Consider the following 19,402-nt stretch of genomic DNA (forward strand, 5'->3'; position numbering starts at 1 on the left):
ACTTTGATGTACTCCTTTCCTGATTTGGAACCAGTCTGGTGTTCCATGTCTGCTTTCAAATGTTGCTTCTTGACCTGCATACAGATTTCTCAGGAGGCCAGGAAGGTGGTCTGGTATCCCTATTTCTTGAAGAATTTTCCACAGTTTGTTGTAATCCATACAGTCAAATGCTTTGGCATACTCAATAAAGCAGAAGTAGATGTTTTTCTGGAACTCTTTTGCTTTTTTGATGTTCCAACAGATGTTGGCAACTTGATCTCTGGTTCCTTTGCTATATTGAAATCCTTCTTGACCATCTGGAAAATCACAGTTTATGTTCTGTTGAAGCCTGGCTTGGAGAATTTTGCACATTACTTTGCTAGCGTGTGAGATGAGTGCAATTGTACATTAGTTTGAACATTCTTTGGCATTGCCTTTTTTGGATTGGAATGAAAACTGATCTTTCCCAGTCCTGTGGCCACAGGTGAGTTTGCAGTTAGCTCAGCAGTGGCTAAACTCAGCAAACTATATATACATCTTCTGGCTGGATTCAGACTATATTTTGAAGATAGAACAAACAGAATATGACACATTATCTTGGGCATATGAGTAAAAAGAGGAAGTCAAGACTGACTTAAATGTTTCGACCTGAGCATCTGGAAATATAAAATTGATAAAGATGAGACTGAGAATGGAGTGAATCTGAGAGCCAAGAACAGGAAATATGGACCTGTTTTGTTTAAGGATTTTGTTTGAAATCTTAGTTGAAAAATTGAATGGGCAGCTAGATAATGACTCTGGAACTCTGGAGAAATTTGTGTTATGTACTTAAATTTGGAATCCATATAGAGCTGATGTTCAAACTCAGGAGATATTATTATCAAAGAGGTGAGTGTATATAAGAAAGAGAAAACATGAATTCACCACAGGTGTACACGTGTTCCCAATCCTGAACCCCCCTTCCACTTCCCTCCCCATACCATCCCTCTTGGTCATCCCAGTGCACCAGCCCCAAGCATCATGGCAAAACCAATACAATATTGTAAAGTGAAAAAAAAAATTAAAAAAAGTTTTCTCCCCCCCACAAAAAAAAATTTAAAAAAAATTCCACAAAAAAAAGAAAGAAAGAAAAGAAAGAGAAAACAAGGGATGAATCCCCAAAGTACTTCAATGTTAAGTCATCAGGAAAAACAGAGTGGACTGGGAAGTAAAGACTAGTAAAGCAGAAGGAAACCCAGGAGAGTACAGTCTGAAAGCCATGTGAAGAGAATAGGTAAACAACCATGGATTAAGCTGAGTTTAGTAACATGGAGGAGATATTATGGACATTTTCAAAAGCAGTTATGTCAGAATTGGTGTGTGAAAATGTAATTAACATGTGTTTACATAGGATGGAAAGAGATAAATTGGATAGTGAACGAACTATCTTCAACTCTTTCAAGGAGTTTGGCTGCAAACATGTTAGAGAAACAGCAGTACAGACAGAGGAAGTGGGTTCAGAAAATTCCTTTAAGATAGCAGATATAACAGTATCCTCTTGTGCTGGTGGTTATAATCTGGTAAAGAGGCATTAATAATGCAGGAATCAAAGAGGAGCAATCTTTAAAATGACCTGAGAGAAAATGGGAATTAGTATACAAGTGGACAAACTGGCTTTAGATAACAGCATGGGTGTGATCTCTTACCTAGAGCCAGACATTCTGGAATGTCAAGTGGGCCTTAGGAAGCATCACTAAGAACAAAGCTAGTGGAGGTGATGGGATACCAGTTGAAATATTTCAAATCCTAAAAGATGATGCTGTTAAAGTACTGCACTCAATATGCCAGCAAATTTAGAAAACTCAGCAGTGGCCACAGGACTGGAAAAGATCAATTTTATTCCAATCCCAAAGAAAGTCAATGCCAAAGAATGTTCAAACTACTGCACAATTGTACTCATCTCACACGATAGCAAAGTAATATGCAAAATTCTCCAAGTCAGGCTTCAACAGAACATGAACAATGAACTTCCCAGTATTCAACCTGGATTTCAAAAAAGCAGAAGAACCAGAGAGCAAATTGCCAACATTCATTGGACATCAAAAGAGCAACAACCTTACCTGCCTCCTGAGAAATCTGTATGCAGGTCAAGAAGCAACATTTGAAAGCAGACATGGAACACCAAACCGGTTCCAAATCGGGAAAGGAGTACATCAAAGTTGCATATTGTCACCTTCCTTATTTAACTTATATGCAGTGCCAGACTGGATGAAGCACAAGCTGGAATCAAGATTTCTGGGAGAAATATCAATAACCTCAGATACACAGATGACACCACCCTATGGCAGTAAATGAAGAACTAAAGAGCCTCTGGATGAAAGTGAAAAGGGAGAGTGAAAAAGCTGACTTAAAACTCAACGTTCAGAAAATTAAGATCATGACACCTGGTCCCATCACTTCATGGCAAAGATGGGAAAACAATGGAAACAGTGTCAGACTTTATTTTCTTTGGCTCCAAAATCACTGCAAATGGTGACTGCAGCCATGAAATTGAAAGACGCTCCTTGGAAGAAAAGCTATGACCAGCTTAGACAGTATATTAAAAAACAGAGACATTACTTTGCTGACGGAGGTCCATCTAGTCAAGGCTATGGTTTTTCCAGTAGTCATGTATGGATGTGAGAGTTGACTATAAAGAAAGCTGAGTGCCAAGGAACTGATGCTTTTGAACTGTGGTGTTGGAGAAGACTCCTGAGAGTCCTTTGGACGGCAAGGAGCTCCAAACAGTTAAGCCTAAAGGAAATCAGTCCTGAATATTTATTGGAAGGACTGATGCCGAAGCTGAAATTCCAATATTTTGGCCACCTAATGAGATGAACTGACTCATTGGAAAAGACTCTGATGCTGGGAAAAATTGTAGGCAGGAGGAGAAGGGAAACACAGAGGATGAGATAGTTGGATGGGATCACCGACTCAATGAACATGAGTTTGAGTAAGCTCCAAGAGTTCGTTATTGATAGGGTAACCTGGTGTGCTGCAGTCCATGGGGTTGCAAGGAGTCAGACATGACTGAGTAACTAATCTGAACTGAACAACATGGATAATTAATCTTTTAGCAATCAGAAAGGTAGAATAATATATATACAGATACTGATAACAGAGTTGATGAGGTGAAAGGTTTCTGCTTTTTGCTTCAACTTCATTAGTGAAATGGGAATTAAGGCCCCATAGTGAAATGGGAAGTTAGTGAAATGGGAAGTAAGATTGGGAATAAGGATGGTGATACAAATTTGAATAAATGAGAAGGTGGAAATTGAGAGTGAGAATGTTTTGCTGTTCAGTGTTAGGGTCTAATGAGGAATGTGGTCATGAATTTAAAATGAACATTGAAAGCTGTTTATGTTTATCTTTAGCTTATTCACTTATACATGTACAGGTGTAGAAATGGTGGAGAGTTGAATTCAGCTAGGACTGTGGTTTTGCCCTACCACGAAGAAGATAGACAGCAGCAAGAAAATTGAGAATATATGCATGAGTGACTCTAATGATTAACAATGGAATTGAGCTGAATAAAGAAAGGAACTACTGCACAGTGGAGCTCATTTCACATGCTAGCAAGGTAATGCTCAAAATCCTTGAAGCAACAGTATGAAAAGGCAAAAGGATAGGCCACTGAAAGATGAACTCCCCAGATTGGTAGGTGCCCAATATGTTACTGGAGATCAGGGGAGAAATAACTCCAGAAAGAATAAAGGGATGAAGCCAAAGCAAAAACAACACCCAATTGGGGATGGGACTGGTGATAAAAGCAAGGTTCCATGCTGTAAAGAGCAATATTGCTCTTTACAATAGGTTCTATATGAACCTGGAATGTTAGGTCCATGAATCAAGGCAAGTTGGAAGTGATCAAACAGGAAATGACAAGAGTGAACATCGACATTCTAGGAATCAGCAAACTAAAATGGACTGGAATGGGTGAATTTAACGCAGATGACCATTATATCTACTACTGTGGGCAGGAATCCCTTAGAAGAAATGGAGTAGTCATCATAGTCAACAAAAGAGTCTGAAATGCAGTACTTGGATGCAATCTCAAAAACGACAGAATGATCTCTGTTCATTTCCAAGGAAAACCATTCAATATCACAGTAATCCAAGTCTATGCCCCTAGCAGTAATGCTGAAGAAGCTGAAGTTGAACGGTTCTATGAAGACCTACAGGACCTTCTAGAACTAACACCCAAAAAAGATGTCCTTTTCATTATAGGGGACTGGAATGCAAAAGGAAGAAGTCAAGAAACACCTGGATTAACAGGCAAATTTGGCCCTGGAGTACATAATGAAGCAGGGCAAAGGTTAATAGAGTTCTGGCAAGAGAACGCACTGGTCATAGCAAACACCCTCTTCCAACAACACAAGAGGAGACTCTACACATGGACATCACCAGATGGTCAACACCGAAATCAGATTGATTATATTCTTTGCAGCCAAAGATGGAGAAGCTCTATACAGTCAGCAAAAACAAGACCAGGAGCTGACTGTAGCTCAGATCATGAACTTCTTATTACCAGATTCAGACTTAAATTGAGGAAAGTGGAGAAAACAACTAGACCATTCAGTTATGACCTAAATCAAATCCCTTATGACTATACAGTGGAAGTGAGAAATAAGGACTAGATCTGATAGACAGAGTGCCTAAGGAACTATGGACGGAGGTTCGTGGCATTGTACAGAAGACAGGATTCAAGACCCAAGAAAAAGAAATACAAAAAAGTAAAATGGCTGTCTGAGGAGGCCTTACAAATGGCTGTGAAAAGAAGGGAAGCAAAAAGCAAAGGAGAAAAAGAAAGATATACACATTTGAATGCAGAATTCCAAGGAATAGCAAGGAGAGATAAGAAAGCCTTCCTCAGAGATCAATGCAAAGAAATAAAGAAAAATTATAGAATGGGAAAGATTAGAGATCACTTCAAGAAAAGAAAGGCAATGCCAAAGAATGCTTAAAATTCCCCAAGCCAGGCTTCATCAGTATGTGAACGATGAATTTCCAGATGTTCAAGCTGGTTTTAGAAAAGGCAGAGGAACCAGAGATCAAATTGCCAACATCTGCTGGATCATGGAAAAAGCAAGAGAGTTCCAGAAAAACATCTATGTCTGCTTTGTTGACTCTTCCAAAGCCTTTGACTGTGTGGATCACAATAAACTGTGGAAAATTCTTAAAGATGGGAATACCAGACCACTTGACCTGCTTCTTGAGAAATCTATATTTAGGTCAGGAAGCAACAGTTAGAACTGGACATGGAACAACAGACTGGTTCCAAATAGGAAAAGGAGTACGTCAAACCTGTATATTGTCACCCTGCTTATTTAACTTATATGCAGAGTACATCATGAGAAATGCTGGGCTGTAGGAAGCACAAACTGGAATCAAGATTGTCAGGAGAAATATCAATAACCTGAGATATGCAGATGACACCACCCTTATTGCAGAAAGTGAAGAAAAACCAAAGAGCCTCTTGATGAAAGTGAAAGTGGAGAGTGAAAAAGTTGCCTTGAAGCTCAAAATTCAGAAAACTAACATCATGACATCCGGTCCCATCATTTCATAGCAAATTGATAGGAAAACAGTGGAAACAGTGACTCGCTTTATCTTTCTGGGCTCCAGAATCACTGCAGATGGTGACTGCAGCCATGAAATTAAAAGACACTTACTTCTTGGAAGGAAAGTTATGACCAACCTAGACAGCATATTAAAAAACAGAAACATTACTTTGTCAACAAAGGTCCATCTAGTCAAGGCTATGGTTTTTCCAGTGGTCATGTATGGATGTGAGAGTTGGACTATAAAGAAAGCTGAGCACTGAAGAATTGATGCTTTTGAACTATGGTGTTGAAGAAGACTCTTGAGAGTCCCTTGGACTGCAAGGAGATCCAACCAGTCCATCCTAAAGGAGATCAGTCCTGGGTGTTCATTGGAAGGACTGATGTTGAAGCTGAAACTCCAATACTTTGGCCACCTGATGTGAAGAGCTGACTCACTGGAAAAGACCCTGATGCTGTGAAGGATTGAGGGCAGGAGGAGAAGGGGACGACAGAGGATGAGATTGTTGGATAGCATCACTGACTCAATGGACATTGGTTTGGGGCGACTGCAGGGTTTGGTGATGGATGGGGAGCCTGGCGTGCTGTGGTTCATGGGGTCACGAAGGGCTGGACAGTACTGATCGACTGAACTGAACTGAGGCTTCAACAGTATGTAAACTGAGAAGTTCCACATGCTTAAGCTGGATTTAGAAAAGGCAGAGGAACCAAAGATCAAATTGCCAACATTCACTGGATCATAGAAAAAGTAAGCAAATTCCAGGAAAACATCACTGACTACAATAAAGCCTTTCACTGTGTGGATCACAACAAACTGTGGAAAATTCTTAAAGAAATGAGAATAAAAGACCACCTTACCTACCTGCTGAGCAACTTGTATGCAGGCCAGGAAGTAACAGTTAAAACCAAATGTGGTACCATGGACTGGTTGAAAATTGCAACAGGAGTGCATCAAGGTTGTATATTGTCACCCTACTTATTTAACTGATACACAGAGTACCTGATGTGAAATGCCAGGCTGGATGAAATACAAACTGGAATCAAGGTTTTTGGGAGAAATACCAATAACCTCAGATATGTAGATGACACTGTAGTGGCAGAAAGCTAAATGGAACCTAAAAGGCCTTGATGAAGGTGAAATAGGAGAGCAAAAATGCTGACTTAAAACTCAACATTTAGAAAACTAAGATCATGGCATCTGGTCCCATCACTTCATGGCAAATAAATGGGCAAAACATGGAAACAGTGACATCCTTTATTTTCTTGGGCTCCAAAATCTCTGTGGATAGTGACTGCAGTAATGAAATTCAAAGATGTTTGCTCCTTGGAAGAAAAGCTATGACAAACCTAGACAGCATTTTTAAAAGCAGAGACATCACTTTGCTGACAAAGTCCCTATAGTCAAAGCTATGGTTTTTCCAACAGTCATGTACAGGTATGAAAGTTGGATGATAAAAAGGCTGAGCACTGAAGAATTAACGCTTTGAAATTGTGGTTCTGGAGAAGATTCTTGAGAGTTCCTAGAATAGCAAGGAGATCAAACCAGTCAATCCTAAAGAAAATAAACTCTGAATATAACCTGGGAGGACTGATGCTGATCTGCAGCTCCAACACTTCAGCCACCTGATGCAAAGACCTGACTCACTGGAAAAGACTCTGATGGTGGGAAATATTGACAGCAGGAAGAGATGGAGGTGACAGAGGATGAGATAGTTAGATGGATTCATCAACTCAATGGACATAAATTTGAGCAAGCTCCAGGTGTTGGTGATGGACAGGGAAGCCTGGTGTGCTACAGTCCATGAGGTCACAAAGAGTTGGACACAACTGAGTGACTGAACTGAAAATGACTCACAATAAGTGTTAATGGGGATATGATCTTTTTTTATATAAATGTATTTATTTTAATTGGAGGCTAATTACTTTACAATATTATGGATATGATCTGTTGACTTGAACTTTTTAGAGCCTGGAGTGGTGTATTCAGGGGGATTGGTGTGAAAGTGGTAATGGAAGACAAGAAAGAAGGGTTGTGTGCAGTTAGGATGTGCCTGCTGTGGCTGCTGCACCAGCCAGGAGAGAATAAACAGGGCTGCAGTTCCTAGACTCCTTGCATTTTCTTCCAGTCTCTTAACTCTCACCTTGCTTACCATGGCTTCAGCAAACAGTGTGCACAGTGAGATACAGCAAGACAATTGGCGCTGTGAGCAGGATGAAGAACAAGAGACATGGGTTTGATACCTGGGTCGGGATTCCCTGGAGAGGAAATGGCAACCTACACCAGTATCCTTGCCTGGAGAACCCCATGGACAGAGGATCCTCGTGGGTGACAGCCCATAGGTTCTCAAAGAACCAGGCATGACTGAAGCAACTGAGCAGCAGCATGGATGAGGAAAATAAAGTTCAAAAGGTGAAGTGACTTGTCCAAAGTTTCTCACTTCATAGGAAAGCTGGGACCAAACTATTGTCTGATTTCAAGAGCAGCATTTTAAAAATCTCATCTCAGTGTAATCCTTTTCAAGTGCTTTTGCTTGGATAGTGGGAAATATTGGCATGGTTTCCAGTGGGATTCCAGGACTCTACTCACCTGTCACTCAAAGAGATTCTGTCCATACGTATTCAACTTCTGGTCTCTGATTTTGTTTGAAAGAAAAGAACTGTTAGTAAAATAATATTTTAAAATTGTCTGTTGATTACATTTGTTCCTATGACATTATGTAATATTGACCATATTTAGTAGCTACCTACCCTCGGATGTTCCAGGTAAGATGGGTAGAACTTTCTTTCTCCATCTGGAGGGGTATTTATGTGGTGTCTTCTTAGGTTTGAAGGTTAAGAGTGGGGTCTGTAGCAGTCTAATTGCCTGTGCTTTAATTGGTTGGATATTTGTGTGAGACTAAATAGCCACTTACCTCTATCATTCCAAAGGAGAAAAAAAAATGCGGTAAAGAAGATCTGTGTGTCATGACAATGCTTTAACATTGTAATAATTAAAGCTTCTCCTAGCTGACTAGCTAAACTCTGACTTAGAACAGGCACTATTTACTCTGTAATTAGGGTACTGGCTTACTAGAACAAAAATCTTACTACTTTTTTGATTCCTGTCACAAGGGGCTTACAGCTGCACAGTTATATTCAGTGACATAAGAAAAAAATTATTGATTTTTTAGGGGGAGGACAGAAGATTAAATTTTATTGAAAAGTATAAGGGAGGTGAAATTATGGATCAATTTATAGACAATAAGAAAAAAATTTGTGGGGGTTTTTGCTTGCAAAAATAAAAAAAAAATTAAATTGCTGCATAAGTGAAAGTGACTTTGGCAGAAACATTAGACTGTTTAGTAAGTATTCCAAATCTCTTAAGAATGTTGAATGTATAAAGTGGGCTATATTAGATCTATTTAATAATTCGCAGCAATATATACTACCTGTATTCCTTTTAAAACTCTTATTATTTCCTGATGATTTGTGACCCTAATTTAAGCCCCTGATCTATCTGGAATAGAGTCAAGATTAAAATATATTTTATAGCGTGTTCAACACATTAAAATGAGATCAATCTGAGGAAGCAGACCACTTCAAGCTTTAAGTCAGTCAGTAAAGACTTTTATATTTATACTCAAATACTGAAACTAAAATATTGAATTATTTTAGTTTTGAATTTAGTATAGTTTAATTAGGAGCAAATTCCCTCATCTGAGATAAAGTAGTCCTAGTTTGTTTTTGTATAGAAATAATTTTTCAATTTTGATCAAGTGAAAAAAGATATAATGACATGAGCAAAGGATTTTGACATAAGTGCTGGAGAGCTATCGAGTGTAAGAGAGAGCTGAAAGAAGGAAAGGGAAACTGAAGGCTACTGTAGAAAGCAAAGTATGAGGTGATAAGAATCTGGACTGAATAGCAATGGAAATGAAGCAGAATGGGCAATTATATGAGATGTCTCAAAGCAGCAGATCAACAGGAGTTAGAAAATTAAGCAAAGCCCATGAATTAAAGGCAGGGTTTTCAAAGCATACTGCAGGATTCCAAGCATAAATGATTGATAAAACTGTTAGACCTGTTATAAGAGATTATAGAAGAGATAACAGATTTGAAAGAAAAATAGAGAAAATAATGAATTTGCTTGACTTTGGGGCAAAATTAGGACATTTGTTTAGAAATCCCCCTTGAAGACAAAGAGATATGGAACTAAATTTTTGTCTATATGAGGTATATCTATATCTCAGGAATCTCTGGGAATCATCAGATTTAACATAGTAATTGTAGCTCAGGGACTGATTATTAGTCTAATGGAGTGACTGAAAAAAGAACAGAAAACCTGGAACTAGACCTTAAGGAAACACATAAGTTGACATAGCTCATGCTAGAAATCATGGAGAAAGTATGAGAATCAGATCTTAATGCAAGTCACAGTTAGGTGACAATTAATAAGCTGATATATATATATATATTGATATTACATATATATATATAATGTCCTGGAAATGTTGATGAGATAAACAGTAACTGAGTATATGAAATTCAGTTTGAATTTAAAGAACTACTATTTAACCCCAGGTTCTAAAATTCTACAATCTCAATCCTTAAGAGTTTCTGAAGCCACTCTATGTTGAAAAAAGTAAAATGTACTCATTTTGGCTGTCATAATTATATATATTTTGAAAAGTAAACATTAATTTGGTTAAATGTTAGAAATAACACAGTGTAAGAACACGTGGACTTATGTCTTTAATATTGACACTAAAATGAAAATTCATGGGACCAAAATATCCAGATGAAAAGAAACCATTCATCTGAATGATTTGTTTACATAATGTCTACATCTTGATGCACCCAAGTAATTGATAACATTTATAACATTTTGTATAATATTGAACTTTTTTGGTAATCCTCTTTCTTTGTAATTGTGCTTATGATGGTAAGTAAAAATACCAAGAACTTGTAAATTGTGCATTTGTGTGTTTTAGGTGTTTCTATAATTTTAGGAGATTTTTTCTTTGAATACTTCATCCCTGGTTTTTCAGAAGTACTGTGTGTATATGTGTTTGTGTGTGTGTCCATCTGTTTATTGCTGTCGATAGAATACTTCATCATCATGGGTGTGGGGAACAGTTTTTATGCCACTGTATATAACATTATTATCAAAACAATCTACCTAAATGATTTTTTTGTGTATATATATATGTATATGTATACAGACACAATTCCTTCAGAAGACACCTACCAAGGCAAATGCAAGTTTCCAGTGTTGATTTTGGCATGGGCACAGAACCCATTTTACAAAGAGGAGAAACAACAACCAGCATTGGGAGAATAAAACCAGAGCTCTACAAACAGAAATCAGTGGACTCTGAGGACAACAGGAAAGAAGATGTCAAAACCTGTGGAAAGCTTAATTTCACCCTCCAGTATGACTATGAAAATGAACTTCTAGTGGTGAAAATTATCAAAGCCTTAGATCTCCCTGCTAAAGACTTCATGGGAACTTCTGACCCTTATGTGAAGATGTATCTTCTTCCAGATAGGAAAAAGAAATTTCAGACTCGTGTGCACAGAAAGACTTTAAATCCTCTGTTTGACGAAACTTTTCAGTTTCCTGTAGCATATGATCAACTAAGCAACAGAAAACTACATTTCAGTGTGTATGATTTTGACAGATTTTCTAGACATGACATGATTGGGGAAGTGATTTTTGATAATTTGTTTGAAGCCTCTGATCTCTCCAGAGAAGCCACAGTATGGAAAGATATTCATTGTGCTACCACAGTAAGTTATAATTCTGCCAATATATTCCATTTTTATGACCTGCAGTGATATATAAACCTAATTTTTACCGAGATTAGTTTCAAAAAGTTAGGGAAATTTTGTCCTAAATACCTGCAAAGAGTGTATGAATTACACATGTACATAAGTAATTCAGGCACTTAACACTATCTAGGTAATATTAGTGATTGTATACATAAAACATCTTTTCTTTTAATGTCTAACCTTTGTTTCTACACTTCCTGTTTTGAGGAAGTTCATTACTTCACCATACTGGACAGTTCCTCTAATTTGCCAAAAGTAATAGGACTTTTCACTTGTAAAATATTGATCTTTAACTTATTCTATACAGTCAATTTCCAAATAGTTATTATTGATTTTAATTATTTAAGATTTCATTCCTCAGGTTTAACCTAAAATGTACTTTGATGCCATTTGGAAAGGCCTTGATTGGGCTTAAAACAGCCCACTCCTTCAGAAGCTCTTGTGGAATTCATAAAATTATACCATTTGATATGGCAAATAATGAGGAAGTGATTGGTTTACATTCAGTTCAGTTCAGTTCAGTCACTCACTTGTGTCCGACTCTGCAATCCCATGGACTGCAGCACCCCAGGCCTCCCTGTCCACCACCAAATCCCAGAGATTACCCAAATTCATGTCCATTGAGTCGGTGATGCCATCCAACCATCTCATTGTTTGTCATCTCCTTCTCTTCCTGCTCTCAATCTTTCCCAGCATCAGGGTCTTCTGGAATGAATCAGCTCTTTGCATCAGGTGGCCAAAGTATTGGAGTTTCACCTTCAAAATCAGTCCTTCCAATGAACACCCACGACTGATCTCCTTTAGGATGGACTGGTTGAATCTCCTTGCAGTCCAAGGGACTCTCAAGAGTCTTCTCCAACACCACAGTTCAAAAGCATCAATTCTTCGTCACTCAGCTTTCTTCACAGTCCAACTCTCACATCCATACATGACTACTGGAAAAACCATAGCCTTGTCTAGATGGACCTTTGTTGGCAAAGTAATGTCTCTGCTTTTCTATATGCTGTCTAGGTTGATCATAACTTTCCTTCCAAGGAGTAAGCATCTTTTAATTTCATGGCTGCAGTCACCATCTGCAGTGATTTTGGAGCCCCCCAAAATTAAGTCTGACACTGTTTCCACTGTTTCCCCATCTATTTGCCATGAAGTGATGGGACCAGAAGTCATGATCTTCATTTTCTGAATGTTGAGCTTTAAGCCAACTTTTTCACTCTCCTCTTTCACTTTCATCAAGAGGCTTTTTAGTTCTTCTTCACTTTCTGCAATAAGGGTGGTGTCATCTGCATAACTAAAGTTATTGATATTTCTCCCGGCAATCGTGATTCCAGCTTGTGCTTCTTCCAGCCCAGCGTTTCTCAAGATGTACTCTGCACAGAAGTTAAATAACTAGAGTGACAATATACAGCCTTGATGGACTCTTTTTCCTATTTGGAACCAGGCTGTTGTTCCATGTCCACTTCCAACTGTTGCTTCCTGACCTAAATATAGATTTCTCAAGAAGCAGGTCAAGGGGTCTGGTATTCCCATCTCTTTCAGAATTTTCCACAGTTTATTGTGATCCACATAGTCAAAGGCTTTGGCATAGTCAATAAAGCAGAAATAGATGTTTTTCTGGAACTCTCTTGCTTTTTCAATGATCCAGTGGATGTTGACAATTTGATCTTGGATTCCTCTGCCTTTTCTAAAACCAGATTGAACATCTGGAAGTTCATGGTTCATATATTGTTGAAGCCTGGCTTGGAAAATTTTGAGCATTATTTTACTAGCATGTGAGATGAGTGCAATTGTGTGGTAGTTGTGTACTCTTTGGTATTTCTTTTCTTTGGGATTGGAATGAAAACTGACCTTTTCCATTCCTGTGGTCACTCTTGAGTTTTGCAAATTTCCTGGCATACTGAGTGCAGCACTTTCACAGCATCATCTTTTAGGATTTGATATAACTCAACTGGAATTGCTTACATTAGGACTTTCTTTTTCATTGTAAAATGATTTTTCTGATTATAAAATAATATCAAAATTTGAAAAATAGAATAAAAATATGCAATTAAATAGCCTATAATGCCATGAATTAATATGTAAAATCTTGGCATATTGCTTTCTATTTGTTTTTCTATAAATGTTTGAAAGTAATTAAAGTCAATATAAGTTTAAACTTTTCCGTGCCTTTTTTCAGATGATATTTGTTTTAGTACATGGTGTTCAAGATATGATCCATTTTCCCTAGTGAATCTTTTATTGTTGGACATTTAAGTTAGCCCTAAATTTTGTTATACTAAAAATTATTGCATTCTTTTACAGAAATTTCTTTTATATTCAAGAATATTTGTCCAGAATAGAACTGGATAAACAGAATTAGGGAACTGGTCTCCTAGGAGGTTAGATTGCTAATTTTTTTTTTCATTTATTAGTTATTAAATGAAGGTATTTAATTTTTTACTGCCAGGCTGTCTTTATGTATTTAACATCTTTTATAAAAGTTTTACCACAAATTATAAACTTGAAAAGTTTAAGTTTTAGACAGAGACAGAGGTTATTTAAAAAATAAGAAAACTGTTAAATTAGAAATAGCTCCTTTTGTAGCACGCTAGTATTATATTGTCAGTTTATTGCATTACATCATCAAAGCATTTTAGCTATTGGGTTTTTATCTCATGGTCTCCATTGTGATTCTCTATTAAGGAACAAACTAGATTATATTTCAAAGGAACATTGAAGCTTTTTTTTATTTCATATCATTTTTTACCTTATTACTTATATTCCTACAGGAATAACAGTGGTGAAGAGGGAAATTTTACTGTTTTAGATATATGGCATATTCTAGAATTATAAAATGCAGATAAGAATTAATTGTTAGGTTATTTCTCTTGATTCTCCAATCTTATTCGTTCTTTTATTTATTCAGCAACTATTTGCTGATTACCTACTCTATGTTTGACATGCTTTGAGTACTAGGAATGTGAAAAATGTTACCATAAAAAATTGTTTGACATACATTCTGTTCATATATTTGGGATCAGAGGTAGGTAACCCCTAAATGAAGTATAAAAATTAGCATACTTTTATAGGTGACTGATAGTGGATTTTCTTTTTAACATTCATAGTTTTTGTGTTCCATAGTTGGTCCTTAAAAACATAGTAAGCATTCCTCATGGAAGCTTCAATTTTTGACCATTTATAGAACATAAACTGTTTTTTGGTAAACATAAATGAACCCTTCAGTTTTATTTTTAATTCTCCCATATGCTTCAGGTATTACTTTTTTATTTCTCCTGTAAAACTTACCACAAATATAGTGTCTTAACACAAATTTATCACATCATACTTCTGTAGGTTAGAAGTCCAACATAGGTCTTATTGGACTGAACTCAAGGTGTTGGCAGGACTCTGCGCCTTTTTAGAGGCTCTAGGGGTGATGCATTTCCTTGCCTTTTCCAAATTTTAGCAGTCACAGGAATTCCTTTGTGTAGATTGAGCCCATGTGAGCAATCAAGGATAAGCTTCCCATCCCAAGGTTTATAATCTTAATCATATCTGCAAAGTCCTTTTTTGCCATGTAGGTAGCATACTCAGGCCTTGTAATTAGTATGCAGCCATCTTTAAGGATGCCTTTATTTTGTCTGCCATGGCTTTAGACATTTTCATTTCAGTATTCTAGATATAAAATAAAGTATGGGGATAATAATGTATTTTACTAAATTGTTCTAGTCAAATGACGTTTCCCTTTAACTGAGCCACGCACTCTTCTAGATACTGCTTATGACTTTTTTGTTGTGAAGATAGTGATGAAACCTGTTTCCTGAATATGGAACCAAAGTTCTCAGTATGTACTAGTATCATCTTTTAGGTTAATGCAGTATTTAATTAAAAATTCTCTTTTGAGAATTTATTGAGAAATTATTAAGCATTTTTATATCCTCAGATTAATAAAGATGAAAAAAAGAACGAGTTAAAATTTGCTTAAGAAATTGTCTTTTCCTACTCATATATCTTTAATTTTTAAAAATTCACACAGAAATTATAGAGTTTTCTGGAAAGAAGGAGAAAGGAATGAAATAGTAATGTAGTTTAATGCCCTCACTAAATATTTGTTGAATAATTAACAGCCTATTTTCATATAATTTCAAGTGAAAGAATGTATGTTAGTACAAATCTCTGAGGGGAAAAAACAATGCAATGAAGTACTTTATTGATATGTTTGGTTGTATTTGTTGCCATTAAATACTTTCTGTAGACAAAAAATTTAAAAATTATTGAGTGTGTACCACAAATTCATATGTGAAATAAGCCAGAAATACTAATATTTTAAATTTATTGTTAATAATCCTATCAGGTTGAAAAAAGAGACACATATCAGGTATAATTGTATTACTAATTATTTCTATGCAAGTAGGATTAATATTTTTATCAGGAATTAGCAGGGTTTTTAAAAATTTCACTTTGAATGACTAAGAAAACAGTAAAGTTGTATCTTTATTTTGTGCAAAAATTTAGTTTTCACTTTAGAGCTCATTTCATTGCATGTTAAAAATATGGTAAGCCAATCAGCACTTCACCTAACATAGAAATATCTCCAATGTAGGAAAAAATCACATTGAAGGATAGTGTATACCCTATACCTCTACTTCTAAAATGGGAAAGAAAAATATATATTCACATTGAGTTATACATGCAATCAGTTCAGTTCAGTTCAGTCGCTCAGTCGTGTCTGACTCTTTGCAACCCCATGAATCGCAGCACGCCAGGCCTCTCTGTCTATCACCATCTCCCAGAGTTCACTCAGACTCACGTCCATCGAGTCAGTGATGCCATCCAGGCTTCTCATCCTCTGTTGTCCCCTTCTCCTCTTGCCCCCAATCCCTCCCAGCATCAGAGTCTTTTCCAATGAGTCAACTCTTCACATGAGGTGGCCAAAGTACTGGAGTTTCAGCTTTAGCATCATTCCTTCCAAAGAAATCCCAGGGCTGATCTCCTTCAGAATGGTCTGGTTGAATCTCCTTGCAGTCCAAGGGACTCTCAAGAGTCTTCTCCAACACCACAGTTCCAAAGTATCACACACACACACACACACACACACACACACACACACACACACATATATATATCCCTACTTTTTCAATAGACACTACTGAATATAATTTAGCCTTTGCTTATCAGTGGTGATCTTTATGACCATTAATTATGATAGTAAATTTAAAAAGCACACTTTTATTTTTGTCCTTTGTTCATCTATTACACTATTTTTCTCCATATAAGTATACATGTTTCCTACATTCCTTACTTCTCCAATTTGTTCCTTTTAGGTTGTATAATAAAATATCTAAGTTGGACTATATATAAGTAAAATCAATATGTGTTAAATAATGATTTGAGATTTTTTTCTCATAATAAAGTGCATGAGGCTTATAACAGGAAAGAAGTCTTTTTATATTAACCTAAAAGCTCAAGGGTATGTTCTAAGTAGGTTTTGAAAGTCTGGATCTTATGGTCATATTATTTTAGAATTGGTAGGAATTCAAGTGATCCTTTTTTTTTTTTTATAGTTTAGCAAATGGAGGTCCAATGATAAGAAAATTACCAGTTCACACTGCTGATTAATAGAAAGTTCAAAACTAGATTTTAAATCATTAATTAACTCTTGCTTCAGTGTTGTTTGCCCTGAACTGTTAGATTGCATGTTTGAAATATGCTGAAAAGAAATGAAAAAAAAACAACAACAACAACAATTTTTTAACATGGAATTTCACTTTTGGTTTACAAAATTAAAATCTCAAATTACTTACATAATTTGAATTGATTAAAAATTTAAAATGATACTTTTGACAAAATATATGTACAAAATTTAAAACTTATAACCCTGTCAAATTTATTTTCACAACATTAATCAAAAAATGCATGAAGTACTAAGCAGTAATTTTTTGGCCTTATTCAGAACAGTAGTCAGAATAAATGCTATTTCAGGGAATGTCTAGGCTATTTTTCTTTCTTATATATATTTGGTGAAAAATCCACACTAAAATATAATTTGATTGTATTTACTGTTTGTGTCTTTCTATATTATAATGTTTGGAGGTTATAGGAAACAGAAAGTAACTTTTTATGCCCATGGTGTTCTAGCAACATATGCAGGTCTGTTGCAAGGTTTAGGAATTTAGTATAATTCTACTGGTAATATTGAATTAAAATTTTTCCTTTCTTGCATTTAACTAGTTTAATTATTAAGATTCTCTTATGTAGTGAAAAGAATATGCAGTTGATTTTTAAATATTCAAAATCTTCTCTTCTTCCATGATAGACTGCATTAAACAGTTTCCTAAAATTCAGTAACTGATTTTCTAATTTAAAAAATTTTTTTCAAAGAAATATAATATGTCACTCACTAGCTTTGAAATCTAAGTCCATGAAAACAATTCTGAATTTGTCCTTCTGGTTTGTAAAATGTGAAGCAGTATTTCCCTTGAAGAAAGTCACAGAGGAAAGCAGAAGACCACAGGAACTCAAAACGAGTGTCCTTTAATTACAATCCAGGATTTGTTACCACCTATTCATATCATTTTGGGGAAACTGCTATTTCTGAACTTGTTCATACAACCATAAAAAAAAAAGGTTTATAATAATATCAGCCCCATGGGAATAATTTTGAAAATAAAATAAGATAATAAAAGTACAGTTCTGTAAAATTTAGTTACTAAAATAAGTTGTGTCACTTATACCCAACATGCTATAATCTTGTAAGTAAAGAAAACAGATACTTGTTATCTACTTGATTCAGTAGATAACAAGTAGATTCAGTAGAGAACTTGAGCGAGTTCAGTTGCTCAGTCGTGTCCAACTCTTTGCCACCCCATGAACCACACTACACCAGGCCTCCCTGTCCATCATCAACTCCTGGAGTCCACTCAAACCCATGTCCATTGAGTCGGTGATGCCATCCAACCATCTTATCCTCTGTCATCCCCTTCTTCTCCCACCTTCAATCGTTCCCAGAATCAGGGTCTTTTCCAATGAGTTAGCTCTTCATATCAGGTGGCCAAAGTATTGGAGTTTCACCTTCAACATCAGTCCTTCCAATAAACACCCAGGACTGATCTCCTTTAGGATGGACTGGTTGGATCTCCTTGCAGTCCAAGGGACTGTCAAGAGTCTTCTCCAACACCACAGTTCAAAAGCATCAGTTCTTCGGCACTCAGCTTTCTTTATAGTCCAACTCTCACATCCATACATCACCACTGGAAAAACCATAGCCTTGATTAGATGAACCTTTGTCAACAAAGTAATGTCTCTGCTTTTTAATATGCTGTCTAGGTTGGTTATAAGTTTCCTTCCAAGGAGTAAGCGTCTTTTAATTTCATGGCTGCAATCACCACCTGCAGTGATTTTGGAGCTCCCAAAAATAAAGTCAGCCATTGTTTCCATTGTTTCCCCATCTATTTGCCATGAAGTGATGGGACCAGATGCCATGATCTTAGTTTTTGGAATGTTGAGCTTTAAGCCAACTTTTTCACTCTCCTCTTTCACTTTCATCAAGAGGCTTTTTAGTTCCTCTTCATTTTCTGCCATAAGGATGGTGTCATCTTCATATCTGAGGTTATTGATATTTCTCCTGGCATTCTTGATTCCAGCTTGTGCTTCTTCCAGTCCAACGTTTCTCATGATGTCCTCTGCATATAAGTTAAATAAGTAGGGTGACAATATATAGCCTTGATTATTCTTGAATATCTTGAATATTTACTTGATTAGTAATATCTAATTCCCCCATGTGTTAAATTTCTTACCTTAATATTTAACTTTCCTAAATGTATTACTGTCAAAAATGTTATAAAAAATGAATGATATTATTTACTATTATCTTCAATCTTAAGTTGATTAAAACATGACCGTTTAAAAGACTGTGCTTTGGCATACACTGCATTGTCTTTCTATAAATTTAATTAGTTCACTAAACCAATGTTTTACTTGGTTTTGTAAACTAAATTTTTACAAAATTTTTACCAGTTTTAAACCATTCAATCACTGATTGAATACCAATTTTATTT

The 19,402-nt window shown here is 36.2% G+C and overlaps 1 protein-coding gene across 1 annotated transcript in view; it reads left to right on the plus strand.

Moving 5' to 3' along the window:
- Positions 1-19,402, plus strand: part of SYT10 (synaptotagmin 10) — a 106,916-nt gene that overhangs the window by 49,626 nt on the left and 37,888 nt on the right. The window contains exon 3 of the mRNA XM_068971705.1: positions 10,760-11,327. Within this exon, the coding sequence (XP_068827806.1) occupies positions 10,760-11,327 (568 nt within the window). The remainder of the gene's footprint in view (positions 1-10,759; positions 11,328-19,402) is intronic.

This window comes from Capricornis sumatraensis, chromosome 4, assembly GCF_032405125.1.
Source record: "Capricornis sumatraensis isolate serow.1 chromosome 4, serow.2, whole genome shotgun sequence".
Lineage (NCBI taxonomy): Eukaryota > Metazoa > Chordata > Mammalia > Artiodactyla > Bovidae > Capricornis > Capricornis sumatraensis.